Source organism: Protopterus annectens, chromosome 1.part0 (genome assembly GCF_019279795.1).
Source record: "Protopterus annectens isolate FY-2018-M chromosome 1.part0, PAN1.0, whole genome shotgun sequence".
Lineage (NCBI taxonomy): Eukaryota > Metazoa > Chordata > Ceratodontiformes > Protopteridae > Protopterus > Protopterus annectens.
The window spans coordinates 808,740,996-808,762,854 of record NC_056725.1 but is presented as its reverse complement, the minus strand read 5'-3'; the positions used below and the strand labels follow the sequence as shown (position 1 = coordinate 808,762,854).

The 21,859-nt window shown below is 39.6% G+C and overlaps 1 protein-coding gene across 1 annotated transcript in view; it reads left to right on the top strand.

Moving 5' to 3' along the window:
• The window catches only part of LOC122794676 (pyridoxal phosphatase), a 146,223-nt gene extending 124,705 nt beyond the window's left edge, over positions 1 to 21,518 (top strand). The window contains exon 2 of the mRNA XM_044063305.1: positions 1,847 to 21,518. Coding sequence (XP_043919240.1) covers positions 1,847 to 2,172 — 326 coding nt within the window. The 3' untranslated portion in view covers positions 2,173 to 21,518. The remainder of the gene's footprint in view (positions 1 to 1,846) is intronic.
• Positions 21,519 to 21,859: the final 341 nt, after the last annotated feature.

The window sequence follows — 21,859 nt, the reverse complement described above, 5'->3', positions numbered from 1 at the left end:
AAAATCTTCAACCACCTAAAAACTGCTGCTAGATGTAATTGCCACCTATCACCCCAAAACCCACTTCTTTACTATCCTTTTTCTTCCCTTTCGAAGCCAACACTGTCTCTTTAGGGGGCCAGCATAGTTAAAGATGTATTTTAGCACATAGGCAGGAAAGAGCCTTTAGCTCAGATTGGTTTCTCATTACATTAATACAGTATTAAGACGTTGATACTATTTGTTTGTGTATTATTATCTTAACATTGCACTTCTGTGTTTTTACCCTTTGTCTGTTCACATCTAAAATGTTTTATTTGCTTACCTACCTTATAAACAAATAACAAATAGCTGACCTATATGACTTCCCCTGCCAGTGTCAAGGGTAGTCAGGTAAGCAGTGTTGAAGTTTTTCAACTGCAAAGTGTTGTCACTGAAGCAGTGGTGGCTAGTAGGCCCTGACTGCTAATGTAGTTCTGTGTGAGTAATATACATATGTGTATTTCGCAGCATGCACAATTGACTCTCTTCCTATGAATTTTATATTGTTATTGCAGTAACCTAAAAATGTGCTTGGTTAACAAAATAAATTGCATCCTCTAGGGGTGAGCGAAGCACTGTGGTGGATGATTACACTTTGTACCACATGCAGTTTTGCACCGTATATATTGAATTGTGGTGAATCAGTAAATGATTAAAACGTGAAGGAAAAGTATAACCCCCCCCCCAAAAAAAAGTGTACTTTTTTTTTTTTTTGTCTTATTCTGGATGTTTTTGCAATGAATTCACTACAAAGTTCAAGTATGCTGTTGAACATTTTCTTTTTACATAACATTGTTGTCCCGGCATTACTTCTAAAACCTGTTTAAAAACGGGTATTGTTGGGTTTTATTATTGTTGGTATTATTGGTTACCTGCTAATTTGAAGCAAAACACTGATTTCTGTAGTGCATATATTCTCATGTGCCGTGAAGCTGAAAATGGTGCAGAAATGATACTGAATTTAATGATTGGCAGTTTATTTGCTTAGGTGATGTGTATTTCAGCCTGAATTGTAAAGCTTACAGTTAATAAAAGCATGTCATTACAAAAAGCATTTAGGTGATGTTACCTTTAAATGAACTAAACTGTATAATGTGCAAAGCAAATCTTTCACTGGTGGGGAAATGGTAAAATGACTTGGGTAGAATGATGTATTGCTGTTATTACAAAATAAATATATGTACATGAAATTTGTTTTTCTAAAGACAAAGCTAGTAGAGAAGCTGTCATTTATTTATTTAACATTTGTTAACCGGGAAAGTCCAATTTGGAACAAAGCCAGTTTTCAGCGGAAGCCTGGGGAGAAATACTCCAGATGCATGTCTTTCCAATGTGGGAGGAAACCCACACGAACACAGGGAGGACATTCAGACTCCACACAGAAGGCACCCCAGCTGAGAATCGAACCGGAGAACCTCTTGCTGTGAGGTGACAATGCTACCGCTGCACCACTGCGCTGTCCACAATTTGAAATTCAAAACCATGAAAAAAAAATTTTTTTTTCCAAAATTTGCAGTGTTTGGTAAGTCATGCAGATGGCATTTAAAATCTGTGCAGCTGAAAAATTTAGTGAGATCACACAGATTTGTTTGCCTTTCCTTCATGGGAAAGCTTCTTTATAGAAGTTAAGTAGGGCTGTAGTGAGAGGTGTGCAAAGCAGTACACATGTTGATGTAAGGTGCAGTAACACACTCTCAGCGGTATTTATGGTTTGTTTTGAGGCAGTGCAACACATTTCTTAATGATTTGATAAGGAGGCGAGTAAAATGATGTACAATGTTAAGACTGAGTCTATGAATACTAATTATAATTTTCTTCTGTTCAGGTACAGGAAGCTTAACAGCAGCTGTGGAAACTGCAGCTAATCGGAAAGCAACTGTCATTGGCAAACCCAGTCGGTTTATCTTTGACTGCATTGTCAGCAGGTTTGGAATTGAATCTTCCCGAACACTCATGATTGGGGACCGCCTTGAAGCAGACATCCTGTTTGGTACAAACTGTGGAATTGCAACTGTTCTGACACTTACTGGTGTGTCACAGCTGGAAGATGTGCAGGCCCACATGGAAAGCGATGATCCTGTCCATAAGGATCTTGTACCAAGTTATTATATAGACAGCATTGCTGATTTCATGCCAGAGGTGCAAGATTAGTGAAGAAGGCTTTTAAAAATCATTGTAGTTGCACAGTCTGTATGGTTAACTTTGGTGGGACACTGGGGCCCCTTTTGCTCTTTCCCTTTTCAGTGTTCCGTAACTTCTTTTGTAAAGGTTTATTATAAAGCTAGTTAGATCCTACTGTTGAGAAACTGCGTGTCCAAATTGAGTGCAATAGCTCTGTACATAATGAGTTTTGCGATTTGCAATCTCGTAACTTACGTATACGAGGCTGTACTGGAGCCAACCCCCTTATAAAATGGGGACTTCACTGCTGTCTGTGCATTTCAATGTGATGTCCGTGCAAGGAAGTTTGACAGTATTGAATATTGCTATATGCTTTTTGGTATAGTTTACATGACTTCTGCCTAAAAGGAGTTACTACTCAGTGTTATTATTTCAAGAAAGTAACTGCTTCGTGTGAAGTTTCTTTCTACGGGCATTGGATTGCAAACATTTCTGTGTTCAGCTATTAAGAGTACTACATTTGAGAAGCTGTGTACTGTTTCGTGTTTCTGAGCACCTCACTTCACTCCTGTATACTCATGATGTAGATATAAAAAAAAGGAAATAATTTTTGGCTGGAGCCACTGAAGTTCTCCATGTTCGATGTATTGCCAAAGGCTGGATGCTGAAGTGACAGAAGTTTGCCAACAAGTCCATGGGCCAAACGCATCACTGCTTATTTTAGTAATCAACATTCCATTGTCTGCTGTATGAATATAATATTGTACATTAATGGCATTTTATGCAAGATGATGTATTTACTGGCGGATTGCATTTGTGGTTCATGATGTAGGTTAGGCTTAGAAGGGAAAGTGCATACACATTTTTTCTCTTTCTTTCTTGTTTTCACTTTAGTATTTAACCGTTGATAGCACAGGTCCTGTATGTTTGCCTTGTTTCACTTGTTCCCAAGTCCTGATTACATTGCAGTAAAACAGTGCTATCTACTTGAAAGTACTGCTTTCATGGAATACCGTGGATACAGTCTTTATTGATTTAAAATATGCATGACATTGAAAGCAGCTACTATGGTAGCAATTAAGTGTCACAACTATTTGGAAGTATTCCTCAGTTTTCAGATTTACATGGTGCAAATAATTTTTGGGGAGGAGGATATGTTGAAGATATTTTCAAAACATGTTTGGGGGGCAGCAAATTTGATGGAGAGGCTGCTATCCTGCATTTGTAAAGTTTACTGTAGTAATAATTTATTGTGTGAAGTGGGTTAGGAGCTTATTGAGACTAATAATTCTGTTTTAGGACTTTTGGACTTTGTTTTTCTTTATAGTACTAATAGAATATGTTCTTTTTAAGTCATAAGTGCCAACTAGGGACCAGCATTCGCATTCTCATTCTCTGCTACAGCATGATGCTGTCACTTTAACTTCCTATTAGCCAGTAAGATGGGGATGTAAGGCACTGGGCCAAGACTGTATTAAAATATTTTAGGGGCTGAAAGCACTGTTGAAGTAGTTCTAGTGATGTCATCCTAGCACTCACTCAGGTATCGTAGCGTTGATGTCATGTGTGATGCTGTTTGCAGCAGTTATCTCTACTTTTTATTTGCTGCACAGAAAATGTCTTTCTGGAGGTTGTGGCTTTCTGAAGTAATTAATATTGCAGAGGTGGATAGGGAATAGCATGAAGAACTAGAATATGAAAAAAAAAAATAGAGTACAACTAGTTTTGCTGTCTGCATTGTCAGATGATAAAATGGCTAAAAGTCCACCTGCTGATGCAGCGACTGGTCTTTTACTCATTGTCTGTGGTAAGGGTGGATTAGTAAGCTTTGTTTAAGATTTGGTTAGGGTGGGAAGGCGTACATTTCCTATGGGTTCTTACATATCAGTAGTAAGAACTTGAGTTATCTGCAGCTGTGACTAATCATGTGATAGAGAGGGAAAGGCAGATTGTCAGTTGCATGGAGAAAGTGAGAAACGGTGAAAGTCTGACATAGTGAGTCAAGCTGTGTCTAAATAAGCTTGATTTTGATTCTGAAGATGTAATTGCATGGGTCTCCACCTTGTACAAACTTGGGTGGAAATGTGGCATGGATATCGGTTTGGCAGACCATCCTATACCCACTGATCATCAAATGCCTACCCCTTTTGATGCTCTGATGTAAGTGGATCTTGCTTTACCTTACCTTATTGGGGAAGAAGGATTTTAACTTGTAAGGATGGAAGTTATACACTGGAGACTCTGGCCTTAAACATCAGTGTCTGTACTGCTTGGAGTCGTGATTGTGTAAGGTGCAAACATGTACGAGCACAGCATTAAACGTACAAAAATACTCCAGTTTGCAGTTGAGCATCTCTTGCAAGAGTTGCAAGATTCAGAAGACCTTACTAAACTGTTGGTTAAAATGCGTGTCTGCATTTCAGTGTGACTGAATTGAAGTGCAGTTAAAAATGAGTTGTAGAATGTGTTAACTATTAAACTGCTTAAGTTCCTGCAGGTAGTGCGGTATTTTTGCATTATCAGCAATTGAGCAGTATTGAAGTGGCCTTAATCGGGCAGCTAAATGCACTTCATAATACAACACTGTAATATGTGAATACAATAGTTTACACAGGTCTCTATGTGTTGGGAGTAATAAATATAGGCTTTTCCTACTTTTCCTCTTGGCTTGCTGTTGAGCTGTGCCCTCAGAGCTACCACTTAATTTGGTGTGCTACATGTAAAACATCTCTAACCATTTTCTGTGTTTGGAATACATCTGGAAATAGAAACCCAGTGGTATGAGCAAAGATGATTTGGATCATTTACAGATGGCTCTGTGTGTGAGATAGACCAATTACCTGGACAGTATTTCATCAGATTGTTGCATCTCCTTAAGAGGGAAGGACAGCATATAAGAAATATATTGCAAGTCGGTCTGAGCTTCTTAACAGCTGAAGGGTAAAGACTGTTTCAATCTGATCTGGAATGCCTTTTTAGAAGGACATTTCAGGGCTCTCTCCTGGTGGTGGGACAGCTTGGCGCACAGAATTTTCCCAAGTTGCTAGCCATCATGTTCTGCTTCCCTCCCTTAACTGTACTGTATTGAGAAAAACATTCCTACTGTCAGGATACACCATGTGAAGCTTACGCCACAGTGAAGATATGTTGGAAAATCTAGATTTTGAAGAAGGGTGTTGCTGTATCATCACTACCAGCCAGTTTCTGGTTTGGGGAAGTTTTTAAGTGATGCAGGAGATGTTGCCCATGGGATGCTCTTTCCTCACTACAGAAGAAACTTCAGCTGGTTTGCCAAATTCTAGAATAGCTGTCCTTGGTTAACTTGTGGTGGATACTTTCAGAGGCTTGATCAAGCAAAGTATGGAACATCCTGGCACCATATATTGCACATAGATTTTTTTTTCATCCATCCAGGGCGTGGTCAGTTTAGCATAAACATCCAAGCTTGACTAGACAGATATTCACAGAGGCTTTAAGAAGGACCAGGACAGCAAGTGTAAAACAGTCTCAAAAATGTGGACGCTACAAAAGAAAACTTGGCTCTGTGATTGTATGTGTCATGCGGTGCTTTGGACAGTGAATATTTCCACCATTGCCATTTGTCAACACTCCTTGTTTCGTCTGCCTCTCTTTGCCAAGGATGTCAAGGCAGCCTTTATGAATTTTTTTCCTCTGGGTATTCTAGCACTGTGAAATGGACATGGACAACAACTTGAAGGCAGTGAGGTGAAGCAGGATATAATGCAATTCTAAGGCAAGAAAAGAGAAAAAGTAGACCATTTCAGTTGAGCAAATGCAATTTTATCCTTCACAACTAAAGATTACAAGGTCATAAAGGAGCTGGCAGACACCTTGAACTTGCATGGTCCACAGCAAAAGAAGCAATATGGCCAACTGTCTAAGCCTGTGGTTAATGGCAACAAGTTTAAGTTCCAAGGTCCTTGGTAGTGTGGGAGTCATAGAGGGAGATTCTTTCAGAGTGGAGAGCAACACTACTGACTGTCACTACTTTCACTTTTTTTCCTGTGGAGGTCAAAGTGAGATTATTTCTACACATACTGATTTGCCAAAACATCATCATGGATATGTGGATCAGGCTAGCAAGAGGCTGTCCGTTTGAGTTCCTCTTTCCCTACTCATACACTAAACACTCCTTTGTACAGGAAGCCAATGGAAAGAAAGGAAGTAAGTGCTAATGGTCTTCCAGAAGACAAACAACTTGACCATCCCCAGAGTTCCAGCAAGATGCAAGAGTAACTCTTGCTTAATTTCAACCAAAGAAGGTAGGATATAGGCCCATTCTGGATTTTAAAGGTACATCAATTCAATCAGAAATGTCTCCTACCTGGAGAACTTCCTGGCAGTTAGCTCAGAGTTTTAGGCCTCTAAGCTATTAATGAGTTATTTCCTGTGACCAAGGATACAGGGTTTGATTCTGTAAATCTTCATTTGATTACTGTGACTTTGAGCAAGTCCTTTAACCGTATAATGCTCACCGGCCACTTCTGAAAACTGACATATTATTTAGTGGGATTACCCAGTTAACAAACAGATAAAAATAACAATTAAAATTAAAAAAAAAAAAGACTGGCTTGCAATAACAAGTAGCTTACATGTTCTGATCCAAGATGGGAAGTCCAGTCTCTAATTAACGCAGTCAGTAAAGCTGAACTGAGACTATTTCCCAGCTGCTTGAGTTTAGAGGCAGTATGTTGGATACATGTTGTTAGAATTGCTGGTGGGCTTTCAGTGCTCTTTCTTTGGTTGATATCAGATGGGACAGTACCAGCAACACCCTTCCTTCAGACTCTGGGCTTCATGGCAGCCCTCATGCAGATGACTGCCTTTGTTAGGCCTCTGTTGATAATTGTGTAAGTAGGTTATTAGAGAGTAGTTATGGATCACTTCAGTAAATCTCCAAAACTTGCAGGGAACTGTTGTGGTATTAACCCCATGTACACATCTATATGGCAAATCCTCTTTGGACTTGCATCTGTAGGAAGCAGCAGTAACAGATGCAGCTTCTGGAAGTTGTCTAACCTATTTCAGGAAATGTGTAGTTCAAGGTTAGTCATCACAAGAAGACTCAAAGCTGCCTAAAAAATGTGCTGGGTAGAGGATGGTCTTCCTGGTGCCAATGGATATCAAGATAAATGTTTCAGTCTGAGTGGGCGGTATATCTGTAGCATGATATTGATGACTAAGGAGGGGATCCACTTGTACCTGTTGTGCTGGCAGGTGATATGTGCTAACACTGGACGTTGGAAAATGGGTTGGGCTTTGTAGCATTGCATGTTCCAGGGGAAACTGAACTACGTGAAGGACACAGTGGACAGAAGTCCTCTAGCTCCCAATGAATAAGCTGTCTTGCTCACCTTCATTAATTGGGGTCTTTCAATGCGCATCTTCCTTTGCCTTTAAATGCCAGAACATCTGATGAGTGATCTGACATCATTTGAGGTATCTGTGGTCAACCAGAAGTTTGTATCTCATTCAGCTTGTTCCTTTTTTTTCCACAACTGTTAGTCAAGGTGTAGTTGCAGAAGCTGAATTGGAGTCTAATTTTCCTTTTTGACCAAGACAGTCTTTGCTTCCCATTCGTCTGGATATATTTTTTGGTACTTTTTGTTATCGGGGCAGCAGGTATAATGAGCAGTTGCAATGTTAGCACGTGGTGGAAATGATAACACTGCTGCCACTGATGTATATATGAAATCATCCCCTTAACAAAGCACACCAGTCTGGTTTCTCTTATTTGTGATAACCCACCTCTCAATACCCTCAATAAAGAATGTCTCCAGTTTTTAAGCTAGAGGTGCTCCGTTTGTTATGCATGAAAGGTTAACTGCCACACAAATGTAAATGCACCACAAACAAGCTATCCGGGAGCTGTACCTCTCAACCTCTTTGCTCCAGACATCTGGACAAAGCCGGAAATAATGAGGTGAGAAAAGCCCAGAAGTACCAACAAATGTAAAATTATTCTTATAAGCTTAGTAAGTTGATCACAAATTTTGTATTACCATGACTGTTGTAAACAGTGTAAAGTGTGACATTCACACCTTACATTGATTTTCCAAGTTCAGCACTCAGTGATCTGACACAAAGCCAAACATTCATGAGAAGTAGCCAAACGTTATGAGGCAGAAATCAGGAAATTCCGTGAAAATCTAGACAATCACAAGTTAGGACTCAGAATATTCGGCCTACATTGCACAAAACAAAAATGAAACTGTTTTCACTCCTGTATGTTTTACAGTAATCTCTCCACACATGAATCCCAGCCCGGAGCGACTACACACACACTATACAGCCACCAACTCAACACTGACAGATATGCTTTTATTTTAATAAATAATAAATACATTTATTATATCACTTTAAGGATCATTGTGACCGCATACTAACATTGCAACTGCTCATTATACCTGTTGCCCTGATAACGGAAATGTACCTTTTTTTCTGTCCTTTTCTTCTCAGTGGCTTTGGTCTGGTTCATTGGTCTGGGTTACTACACTCTCTTTTTAATATGTTCAGACTGATAGCTTTGATACTTTTATTCTGATAACTGCACATTTTGTTGCTTTTTCAGGTATAAGAGTCTCCATCCTTTGTGATAGTCAAACTTTTTATGTGCAAAAAAGGTATTCCTGTAAGTGGAAATATTTTTTTTCAGCCTGAGCACTCCGGCACCGTTTGGATTTTCTTATGTCTTGGTCCTAGACAGTTTAACAGATATGTATGGTATGTTTGGTGACTATAGCCAGTTTTAATACTGAGTAAAATAGAGCTTCCTTTGCTTAAAGGCTGTTAAAAATTTTTAGAAATGTATGTATGTTAAGATTTCCATTAAGAACTTCTGCCCCATCCCAGGATAGTTTTTTAAGTTTACTTTACCCTTTTTGAAGTATATAGAGATTACAGTCTTTGTCCTGAAAGAGGCTGTGAATTTCAGAGTGCAGGTCTTTATATCTAACAGTTCATCTTTTCTTCCTGAGATAAAGTAAAGTTGTAATTTTATTTATTTACCGGTTGTCTTCTGAACATTTTCTAATTATAAAGATTTTTTTTTCATAAAATGGGTGTGCGTCAACAAGAAAAGCATTGTACTAGGAACATGTTCAGAGAACATCATCTCTTTTTCACGTTTTGTTGTCGAAGATCAGTAGGGTAGGGAGTCCACAAGCAGTGTTTAAGTGGCTGTATAACTGGACTATCACTTGTAATGACAAGTACATTAAGACTGTGCACTTGGCATAAAAAAAGGTTGAGAAGTGAGTGTGGCATAGTACTCAAGATTTATGCCTCATAACTGTTGGGTTCAGAGTTCAGGGTTCAGTCCTAATGTCAGTTTATTGTCTGTGTAGTTTGCATGCTCTTCTTTTGTTTGTTTGGGTTTTCTTCAGATGATCTTGTTTGTACTGTCTTCCTGAAATGGTAATGGTTGGCTGCTCTATCTTGCAAAGGGTCTGTGGTATCCAGTTCTGTTACTGTGTTTAACAGATAAATTAATTTCAAGTAAAATCCTTTTTTCCAAAGTTATAAAAGGTTGTTCATGTAGCACAATGACAGCTTTTGTTGCATTGCTTTTTATAATAGCACTTTGGCATCTATGTGTTAACCATTTGGCCCTTCCCATGTACATAAGCAAAACGTTACAGATTGGATGTTTGATTATGCCATACTTCAGAGCTATAGTGATGAGAGGTATATTCCCATGATTTCTGTGTCAAGCAGGGTTGTTCTGCAACTTTACATGACCTGCTGCCAGAACAATCAAAATAAGTATAGAATTTTTGTGGCCCTTTTTGGGTCTTCTGAACCTTCTTGTTACCCCTGACTTGCTGTGACTCTTGGTCAGGGCTGGTCAGATCAGGGCTTACTGTTGCAAGGTCATATTGCTGCTATGGCAGGTTTTCTGCTTTAAGACCTATTTCTTGCACCTTCACAAACTTGTGCTGTCAAAAGAGGTGGATTACAGTGTGCTTGTGGCATATCATCCACACACCTGTGAGCAACTCTGGTAACCCCCCCCCCCCACCACAGATGAGACTGTCATTGCATCCCTGGCCTCTACTAGTGTCCGCTATGAAGGTGTACCCCCCCCCCCAAAATCCCCAAATGAACACACCCTCCCTTACCTGTATCATCAAGCACCCAAGCTGTTAATACAACTTGAGTCTACTAGGCCATAGTCAGGGCTTTACTTTATCCCTGTACACAACTGGCAAGTGGATAGTTTTTGTGGTGCTTGCAGTAATGCAGGATCTTTGCGAAGATACTCTGGTTGACAGACACATCGTGTCTGCTGTCTTCCAAGTGTTTGAGGCCTCTCTTGTCTTCCCTCTCAGAGGATCTGTATCACTCTGCATTTTGAGGGTTTTTTCCCCTTTCAGAATAGATTAACTTTTTGTAACTGTAACCATTGTCTAGGTTCCCAAGTAGTTCTTCTAAGACCCTGTTTGCCCCAGTAGGTTAACTACCAGCAGTTTTCTTGTAACCAGCAACAGGTAAGTGATTTCTGTCAGTGACATTCATGGCATTGGCAGAAAGGCAGAGCTTTCTCCTTTGAAGAGACTACCAGTTAGTCCTGACTTCTCACCCAACAATTTCCATGTCAAGTAGATGATTGGAGGGGCTGGACCCTTTCTTCACAGGGAAACCTGGCTTGTTCTCAGATTAGACCACTGTATATTGAAAGGTAGTTTTTCCTGCTATGCAGTTGTGTTCCCCACTGATCATTCCATCTACACTGATCATTCCATCTACACAAGTCGTGATCACAAGTTGTGTTCCACACTCACCATTTCACCTGGACACCTCTTGATTGCAACTTGTTCCTCACCAGTCATTTCACTTGAACACTACTAGATTACAGCTTGTGTTCCCCAATGGTCATTTCAGTTGGACACCTCTTGAGCACAGCTTGTGTTCCCCTCCAGTCATTTCATTTAACATCTGTAAATCTCACCGTCCAAAGGCAGAGGCCCTTTGCAACATCCTGAAAAGTCATCCAGCCTGTCTCTCCATACCACTGGTTCAAAAGATACTATACCAGACTTATATTAGTAACCAGAATGACTGGATACATACAGCTCATCCTGAATCTCTGTGGTGTCGAACTAGTTGTCTGATAGTCAACTGTTCTCCAGAGGGTCTCAACTGAAGGTTGTTTTGCATCTTATGTTCAGAGGGGAGTGGATTTTCCATTTTGACTTTCAGGATGTAGATCCTTGTATTAAAAGCAGGCAGGAACTCCCAAGTGTTCCTACATTTCGGCAATAGCTGAGACCATGTCAGCTTGCCTTTCTCCCAACACCAAGAAAGTTTACAGAGTATATGATCATGATGGTTTGCTTAAGAGTACTCAGCATTTGGGTTTTTCAGTACCTAGATGATTAGCTGTTCAAAACAGCATCAGAACTGGAGGAAATGCTGTAGGCCAGAGACTAGGCAGCAGAGAGATTGGAAAAAAATAGAATTGTGGTCACTGATCCAAAAATCACACCTTAGAGCAATCGCCAAACATTATATGTTGCCGATTGTATACAGGCCTGGTAAAGGCCTCTCTCTACAGATTACAGAACATTTTAGTAGACAGTAAGCCTATTATGCCATGCAGCTGAAGCTGTACGTGATGTACCTTCTGCCTGCTTATATGAGACCCTACAGTGGACTTTGAAATCTCAGTGGTCCCATGAGTGTAGCTCCCTGGAAAGCTTCACCTTTTACCTTAGTCTCCATATTCTGATGAACTAGTCTCTGAAGATTCATTTTGGGGATTTCTCTTCTGGCAGTCTTCCTTTCTAGACGAGGGAGACGATCAAAGATCTCATTTGCTGCATGACTTATGATTTGTTGTGTGAGATAATGGCATTATCCTTTGGTTGAAAATGATGATGTTAAGACTAAGCCTTCAGCAGCTTGCCATTTTTTATGCCAGAGATCGTAGGATGTACAAGGCAAGTTAGACCAGAGGCCATGTGCACCTTGCCAGTGCCCACCCTCAGGCTGTACTTCCTTTTGCAAGGAAGGTGATGCTTTTGAGTCCTGCTGTAAATTTAAGGGCATTCATCTAACTGTCCAAGCTACGTTTGAAGAATGGGAGTCACATTGCTTGACATGCCAGGAGAATGTTAATCCCAGAGCATGGAGAGGCACTGGATGATGGTGAACCTGTCTGTCCACGTAGTTTTATTTATTTCTTGATGAAGGTTTAGATTTCTTTTTTTTGTGTTGTCAGCACAGTTTAACTTGTTGAAGAAAAGGAGGTTAAGATTAACTGGATCTCTAAGGAGACTGTTAACTAGGCCCAGGTTTCCCACAGCAGCCTGTAGTACACTTGAGTACAAGGATAAGGACTCCAATCTCTTCTGGAAGCTAAGGGTTTTGAGACTCATAATCCTTTTTGTTTGGAAACTCTTTTTTTTTTTTTTTCAAGTGTTAGTCTAGCCAAGGACATGGTGAAGGGTTTATTATATTCAACAGTAGGGGAGAATACAGAGGGACAATGACTTCCTTAGTTTCAGAAGAGATGTTATTGTCAGTTAGTTGCAAAATGTAGAAGGATGTCCTGGCTACAGTCACACATGATGATCAAGGAGTAGGAGGTAAGGAACCATGTCTTGCTTTATATAGAAAGTATAGTATGTCTGTGTTGTAGTATACTGACAACTTGGGGGTATGGACCCTGCAGAGAGGCTGTGTATGTTGGGAAATATGTGCTTAGTCTTGTTTTTTCTCAGTCATCATTGTGCATCCAAGGAGGTGACAGTTCTTTGACAGACCACCTCAGTAGGATTTCTTTTTTTTTTTGTCCTCAGAAACATCACTGGCACCCAAGATTGCTCTGCATATCTTTTGTATCTGCTTTATCAGAGCTCTGTGCATCTCACATAGTTGCAGGGTTCTTCTTCCTTCACCCCATTGTCAAACCAGGAATGCCTTTGCTTACTTGTGGGCAGATGGATTCCTTAATGCTTACTCATTATTTCACATCTTCTGACCAGGTTTTGGTTTGTCTCAGTCCATTTGACTGTTCTGCTGTGTGTTGGCCTTATCAGTGTCAGTTTTCATCTCTTTTGAAGCAACTTGTGAGTCTTCATTTGTAAGTTATCTGAAGTAGTAGAAGTATGTTGTAGGCCTCAGGAACACCTTGTCCAACCATGAAAACTCCCAACATAAAAACTTGGCTTCTTCATTTCCTGCAGTAGATTATGATGAAAGCTGCCACAAGTTGGTAGAATTTTTATGATTTGCTTGTAAACCCATCCGGTTAAAATTGCTTCACGTTAAACAAATCAACTATTGTGCTGTTGCTATAGGTTGAATTATGCAAGCCCATTTTTACTTAAATCATCAGGTACCTTTACTGCCTGCTATCTAGTTAAAAGTGCAAATGTGAGATTTAGTAGCAGATTAATGAGTCAGTGATGCATTCCTAAGTTGTGTGTTTAGTTAAATGGCTGGCTTATAATGCCATTGCCCCTCTTTACTGTTTGGTAAAACTTGGCTATCATTAATGCTGACTCATACAAACTGTTTTTACATTTGATTTGCTGTTTAAACAAATGTAGATATTAGAAAACATAATCTCGAAGTTCTTTTAGTAGTGGATAGTTGGATTTCCTGTCCTAACCATCAGCCTGTGACATTTCTGGATTTTCTTTGGTTTGCCACACTGGGATGCTTGTGCCTCCACACATTGTATATTATGAGGTAATGTGCCAGTCTTGGGAGCATGCTCAGCCTTTTTATTATCTAAGTGTTTCTGCTGCTCTTATAATGTGGATCATGGCCCTAATGTTTGTTCTAGGAAAGTTCCCACATTTCTTGAAGTGACAGACCCTTCAAGGTTATGTGATCATACAGAAACGGCCCGGAACTGCATCATTACTGACTTTAGTGCATGGGAAAGAAGTACAATGTGAAGAATGGCTGAAGGTACCAGCACTTCAACCCAGCCATTGTAGAAGATGCAGAAATAGGTTTGCATCTATTTGTTGAAGATGACTGCTATGGAGGGTGGATGTTGCAAATTCTGGCAGAAGAACAGTCTTTTGTATAATTTCAGGCTGGTGCTGGACTGACAGGAAATGGCAAAGGAATCGGAGACCAGACATTAATCCAAACCTCCTGCTGAAGAGCATGCTAGTAATGTGGCCATGTTTACCTTGAGTAGTGAAGGGTTCAGCTGATGACAAAATGAGTATGGATGACACACCCTAACATCCATACCAGATGTACAACTTATGGTGCCTGTACTGACTCTCCTTTCAAACTTCCAAAGCATGACCATGATTAGCCACCTCATGTGGAGTGATCCTTTGAGTCTGATAGTGAAGTCTCAGTTATTGCAGTTTGGATTGAGGAGGTTATTCCGTTAACATCTCCTTACGTATGTGAGAAATGTTGGCTAAGGCTGAGGAGATTCCTGTAGACTATTCTTTCTCATTTTGACCTGAGGAATAGCCCAAATACAGTTGCATTTGTTGTGCATCTTGTAGCACTTTTCATGGGTGCAGGAGTGTTATGGAGCATGATTTAATTCTAGACCCTTGTGCCTACCAGCATGGCAGGTTTAGTACTGATTATGACATGGCAGTGTAGTAGAAGTTCAATTCCAAGAGGCTGCCATCTTGGCAACCCATCTTCTTGGAGTCTTGGATTCTAAGCAGTAGTAATGGATGACTGTTTCTCAGAATTAGTCCTAAAATCACCTGTGCAGAGATTTTGGAATAGGCCATAATGTCAGTTCCACAGCTGAGCTTGTTATTCCTTTGGAGAACAAGAAAAGGTTTGCTCTTTTGATTTCTTCTCCAAAGGATACAGAATATTCTGTCTCATCTTGGGCCTCAACAGTTTCAGCGAGCACATTCAGTACATGAAATTCCAGATGATGATTGTCCTGGGGTTCATAACTCTGCTATAGCAGGAATTGTTTGGATGAATATATTGGACATAGTCAACACCTTTTAACACATCTCTTTGAGGTCTGCTTAACAGTTTCCTGGGATTTCATCTAGGTGGGCATCACTTTCAGTACACTACTGCTATCTGGTCTATGCTCTCTGCCTAGATTGTTTAGAAAGTTACTGGCCATAGTGATGGAACCTTTGCAGTAGAAATAACTTGTGTATGTGTGCCCCTTGGATAACTGCCTTTTTGGCTTTGTTATGCATGCCCATCAGGGGTGAATGGTCTCAGTATACTGTGTGACGTCTATTGTGAACCAAAAAAGGATAGCCTTCTGTGGGGCACAATTGTGTACTGTATTGTTGGATGTCCCCGGCCAAGGAGAAGGTCCAGGAAATCAAGGTCTTGGTGGCTTTAGAAGGTCCAGGCTTAGACATTTCTGTATCTTTTGGGCTGTATGGTGTCCATAACTTTCATAGTTCCATTCATATGCTTACAGATGCAGGTTTTCCACTGTACTTTGGGATGGGATGATATTGACAGTAATTCTGTTACTCCTTCATGTTCTTTTATTGTGTCAGATCCTTGTCAGTGGGCTGTGAAGTGGTAGGCAGTATCTGACAGCTAAATGTGGGCCTTTCATTCGTACAACAAATGCTTTTCTAGTTATTTGTAAATTGTTTATGAGACATGGACTTTCCTTAGGAGCATGGAGTCTGCTTTAAACTAGTTTCAACTCCAGGCGGTATTCCTGGCAGTGAAGGCTCAGGAGGGGTTGTTGAGACCACAGTCCCTCCTCATTAAATTGGACAAACCGAAATAGACATACAGGATCACACATTTAGCCCCCCCCCCAACAGAGAAGTGAATCAAAACTTGCAGTAGTCCCTAGAAAGGGATGCCATTCTGATTGTGGTTTACATGTGTTGGGGAGTGAAAGCACCGGCTGATATTTTGAGTCACTACTCCTACCCTCTTCTGGAACTTTGGAAGAGATTGCTGTTTGCATAAGATCTTTTAGGACTGGAGGCAACCCAGTAATTGGCCTGGCCCTTATATGGCATAATGTGGTTCTCTGGTTTACGTGGTTCAGCAGAGCAAAGTTGATTTGAAGGTGGACACGCATCCTTTCCTGTTGCAGGAAAGATTGTTATAGTTTTCCTCTATCCCTGTTAATTCATGCATTTTTTTTAAACAAACTTCAGAGAAGACCAAAATGCATCCTCATTTCCCATGGTGTCTGAGATTAGGTTTTCTGGCTTTGCAGAAGACTATCCCAGTACAACCCATGGAAGTCCCCCTTAGTTTATGTGACAATGAGCTTCACTTCAGGGTCTGGTTTATTTAGATACTCTTACCACTGAAACTCGCTATTGTATATTATTGAGGCAATCAGGCAGCCTTCTTGCTTTACTAAGTGGAAGTGGCTCTCTGTGTTGATGGGATAGTTGCCACTGCCACCTTATTGGTTAGTTTGCAGGTATCTTGATTTGCCTCAGATGCCTGTATCACTTAGACCTCATGTATTCAGTGGCAGGATACATGTTTCTGTCTGTGTATGCCATGGCTTTCTTTATAGTAGATGTGGGCTGGCATGACATGGTTAAGCAGCTCTTAAAGAGGTTCTACATTCTGTCCACCTTTGACATACCCTCCTTCTTCTTGAGTCTTAAACTTTCTATTTAAACTATCTTGTTTGCCAGCCCTGCAAAGTTTTAAAGATACTTTTCTTTGTGGCCAGCACTTTGGCTCACATACCTTTAAGGTGCATGCCCTTGCTGTAGTATGAAAGACAGTGGTCTTTCATAAGGGTAAGGACCAACTGCAGAGTCTCCTGATAGGACTACTTTAAGAACATATCTGAAAATACTATCATCACTCTGCTTCCGTTGCAGAGGCAGAATGCATGGGGCAGAGAAATAGGTATGCATATAGTGGGTGTGTAACATAATTTCCTGATGAGAGAGTGTAAGAGTTCAGGAAAGCAGACCCTTTTGTTTGTCTCTCTTGCTTTATGTAGGACGGGAGGCTTACAGTGGGTAAGATAAACTGTTTGTTTCTTAGTGGATGATTGCATTGTCTTTTGTTTGCAGGTGTAGTGAGCCACCGATTGGAAGATGCTCATGTCAAGACCATTCCACTGCAGTTATGGCTGCCTTCAGTGCAGTGTCCCCATTCTGAGTATTCATGTAGTGTCAGCATTGATGTTTGGTTCACATCTTCACCAGGTGTCATTGCTTAGACCTTGATTCCAGGATTTAAGTGCCCATTAATAGCTTGCTGCTTCATGACTCTGCCTTCTGAGCTCTTGCCCTTCTGGCCTTGTTTCAACTTTCCAGGAAGGTACAAGTTTTATAGCTTGTGATTCTTCCCAGGGTTTTCTTACGGTCTGTCACCCCCCCACTATCTTGATGACCTCTCCATTATTTTAAGTTGGGAAGTATATCATCTTCTACTTTCAGATTATTTCTCTTTTTCGCTTATTTGCAGAGTGCACATTTATTTGCAGAGTGCACGTTTGGATCTGGAAGTGAAGAGGTCAGCCTCGCCCTCCTATGCTGAAGCATAACATTAAAGTGTGTGCCAGCTATATGAGTGCAGATCTTTTAATGTGGGCACTACAGAAAATTCTGAATGTGGGCACTAGCAAGTTCTGAACCAAGTTGAGCTGGGATATTGGAAGAGGAAACTATATATTTGGTGGCAAGTTGATTTATTTAAAAAGTCATACATAACATGAAAGATTTTAGGGCTAACGTTCATTATATTGCTTGAACATTGTTGCAAGTTTTTGCTAGTTTTAAATAATCTAATAGCTCTGTAGTAGTTAATTTTATGGTTGCACATCAAAGGTTTTAGTAGGCTATACTTCTGTGTTTGTGCATCATTAACTATTAATGTTGATCTGATTTAGCAGGAAGTGTTTTGTTTATCGTAGCATTAACTGTGTCTAAAAGAGTTTTAATTTTGTGTTCATATTGCACGATTAATCCTGATTAATAGGGTTAGTTGGAGTTAACCAGTGGCTTGCATTTGGTTAGCTGGTACAATGACATGTACACTGCGTGTCAGAATGCCCACTTTGCCATCAGTACAGGCGTTAAGGCTTATGTAAATGAGCATGAGGCATGTTTGAAATGCCCTCATTGCTTTCATGAGTGCTTGCAGTGATCTACATCATAGCTTTGCCTAATGCACTCTACCCACTTCCTCAGAAAAAGTGCAGCTCAGGACGTCTTAGATGAACAGGGTATATTTTTAATGCGACTTTATTCAGTAGTTAGTGTGTTAGAGCACTAAGCTGACATGCAGTTTTGTTCTGCTCACTGTTGTTTGAAAAGCAATAGATCACTGAGTAACAGTCTAACTTTTGATCTCTGCAAAATACTAGCTGTTGACCCATTTACACACACACACTTTTGGTTAGACAATGAGATTGAACTGCTGACGGTGTTAGCTTGAATTCACACAGGTGCTTTCAATTCAGCATGCTGTTACTGAAGTCCAGGTACTATATATTGTAGATCTTCTGTTGCTTATTTAGAAATTTTGAGTGCCCATTTACAGTGAGCTGTCATAATTTGGAGTTTGAGCATCTCTTTTGGGATCATTAGGCTAAAGTCGTATTGTTTTGCAGCTAGTGGGATAACTGCTTTTACATAGACGTCTATCGCAAGGGTGAGTGAATGAATTATACCTGACATTGTGTTTGCCGGCAGAGACTTTAACTGCTTTCTTCTGATTTTATCAAATTTTAGAGCTTGTAATTTGCACTTGTGCATTTCCACATCAAAAATATGGACCTGTTTTTAAACGGGGGAATGTTGTTAGTCTCCCTGAGTGTTCAGTTTAAGAAGCATTTTGGCTGAGAATGAGCACTAGACTAGCATTTTTTTTTCTACCATATAGAAACCCTTATTTGCCTTTTCTTAATCAGTACCTTGTACATTATTTATGCTTTGGGAGTTTCCAAGGCAATGTAGTCTAGAAGCCGACATGAAACTTGTACTTGATGTCCTGTTTGTTGTGCTCAGAAAGTACACAACGTGGGGAGTCATGGATGAGGAACAACATAGTGAAGGATGTAGTTTGCCATATGCACATGTTTAAGGTGCTGCCTACAGTTCTAAGTCGTAATAGACCATAGCATCCTTGCATTTGCAGAAGACAGTAGTTTTGGCATAATGGTTAAAGGCCTCACCTCATGTACAGAAGATGCAGAGTTTGATTCTGATGTTGGGTTATTGGCTAGGCTTTAAAATGTCCCTTCAGGGCATTTAGCCTAGCATTCATCTGTGAACATTCATAAAATGCAAAATCTGGGTTATAAATAATCCTTGGGGGGGCTGACATTGTCTATGAGAAATGTTTATGCCAGCCTACTGGTGCATAGATAAATAAGTACCTTGATTTATAAATTTGTATTGTTATTTGCATTAAGAGAAAATAGCTGAGCAGTCTGTTTCCATCCTTTTAACAGATGGTGAGTGCTGGTGACACTCTACTTTCTGCTTTGTTTCTGACAGTGAGATGATCTCCAAATTTCTTGTAGATAATATTATCCATATAACTGTGTGTAATGCACCTTTTTGTGTGCTGGCTCTCTAAATTCTCTCTCCAGTCTTTGGAAGGATCTGCTTGCCCTAGTGATGAGGTGAGTCTCTAGCAGGCCTAGTTAACATCACAATAGTGATTATTGAAAAGGTATCCTTAAGAAACAGCCTTTGTATGGAAATGACATTGAAGAATCTTACTTTGAGACTGTTAAACCTTTTCCTCTACTTAACAGTAGTACTGACTTATTTGTTCATTTCATAGTTTTTAGGCATCTTGTAGTCTGTCCGTAATGCTTCATTTTTAATTTGACATCCCAATAATGTTAGTACTACATGTTGTCGGTTACTTAACCATTCACGTTGCATACACGCCGCCCTACTTTGTTTGCACGTTAAAGATCTAGGTGGCACTGACCTGGTTTATTTGTCAAAACTGCTTGAAGTAAAAAAAAAATATTAATTGTGTTTGTAATCATGTTTGAATATTAATACTAATGCAGCTGTACAGTTTGGTTTAAGTGCCTGGATGTCAGACTGCTTTGTCCTTCGTACTTCTGATAAAACATACTTCTGTAACTTTACATAACAGTAGAAATAATTGCAGTGTGCACAGCCTTTTATTTGACCTTTGTTGAAGCCTATTAATAATCTCAGTAAATGAAATGTGTCCAGCCAGCTCTTTTGTTTTTTTTTTTTTTTTTTTCAGAATGCATCCCTTGCATGTTACCACAGTGCAGTAAAGCTGTCTCATGAGAGCAATACTAACCTTTCAGAAACTGACTTAAGTAAGCATTCAGTAGCCAAGTAGTGGTCGGGTAAGCCTTTCTGCTACGGATCTCTGAGGGATATCTTGGAGCACTTAATATTTCTTTTAATACACTAGATGACCAGTGAAAATGTCTGCTGTAGTAGGGAAGCTTTGCACTCACCAATTCTAAGTGACTGCCTGATTTCAACCCATTATTGATGTAGAAATAAGCTAATGAAATGCAAATTTTTATGATTTGCTTTCTGTTTTGTGAATGTCGTGATTTAGTCTGTCTGCTGACTACTTCAGACTACTCAGTCTTAAAACTGCACTGACTAATAGTTTGGACATTTTGCAGAGCCCTACATAAGCAGTCTGTAATGAACTAGCCTTTGGGTTTCAGTCATGCAGTATATTTAGTTTGTTTGCTGTGCAGGTTTTCAAAATCTTGGTTGAAGGGGAAAATTGAAAGTTCATGTGTGAAGTACTGTGAAGAAATTAATTATGTGTAAGGTAATAATAAGAAATAGGTGATAGGCTTACATAATGAAAACATTTTCAGTATTAAATTTGAAAAAAAAATGTGAATTGTAGGGATTACTAAGAGTGCAGCAAAATGTAAATGCTTTGCTGAGGAAATTGGTAGTGTCTGAAGTTTCGTTCCTTGTGCAAATGTCCTGAGTCTCTGAAGTTTCATTCCTTGTGCAAATGTCCTGAGTCTTTGAAGTTTTAAGTCGAGTATTATCATATTCAGTATTTTTAAGCCTTCATTCAAAATGTTTGTTCAGTATTGTTAATTTAGTGTTCAGAATTTTGATTAAATTCCAGAATATGGACTGTTTTCACAACTAATAACAAACATGACTTGTACATTGTACTACATAGGAAATAATTCTTCATCTGTGTCCTTCACTGTAGTGTATTAGACTTTTTTTTTCACTAATCCATACTTGAAGTAATACTAGAAGACAAATGTGAATGTAGAATTTAAACAATTTCATCATTAGTGCAGTTCCTGGAAGGTCTTTGAAATGGAATTTTGTTGTATCTGTCACTGTAGGAATGGCCTTGATTGTGCACTGTTCACCTTACACAGTCCTTTGAAGGCTACACACTTGCTTATAATCAAATCTGTATTAAATTATGTATCAACAATTTTTCAGTTGTCTTTCCTGGCTTTATTTCTAGCACTATAAATGAAAAAAAAATGTAAATGATATGACAGAACACCATATTTTGAAGCCAAGTCTTTTGTTTGAAGACATGATACAAATTTGTCTAGTATGTAACTGATGTGGAATCACAAGTTTGATTGAAATCGAATCATTCCAGCAGATTTTGCGTATGTGTATTTTATGATGCAAGTGTAATTAATGCAAGTGTAATTAATGTTAAAGTAGTAATGCTGTAATGAACTTGCCTAAAAAATGACACCTGAATCCCAGTTGTAAGGTTTCAACATTTTTTCTGTAAATTAGTAAGCACGGCCCGTCTCCTG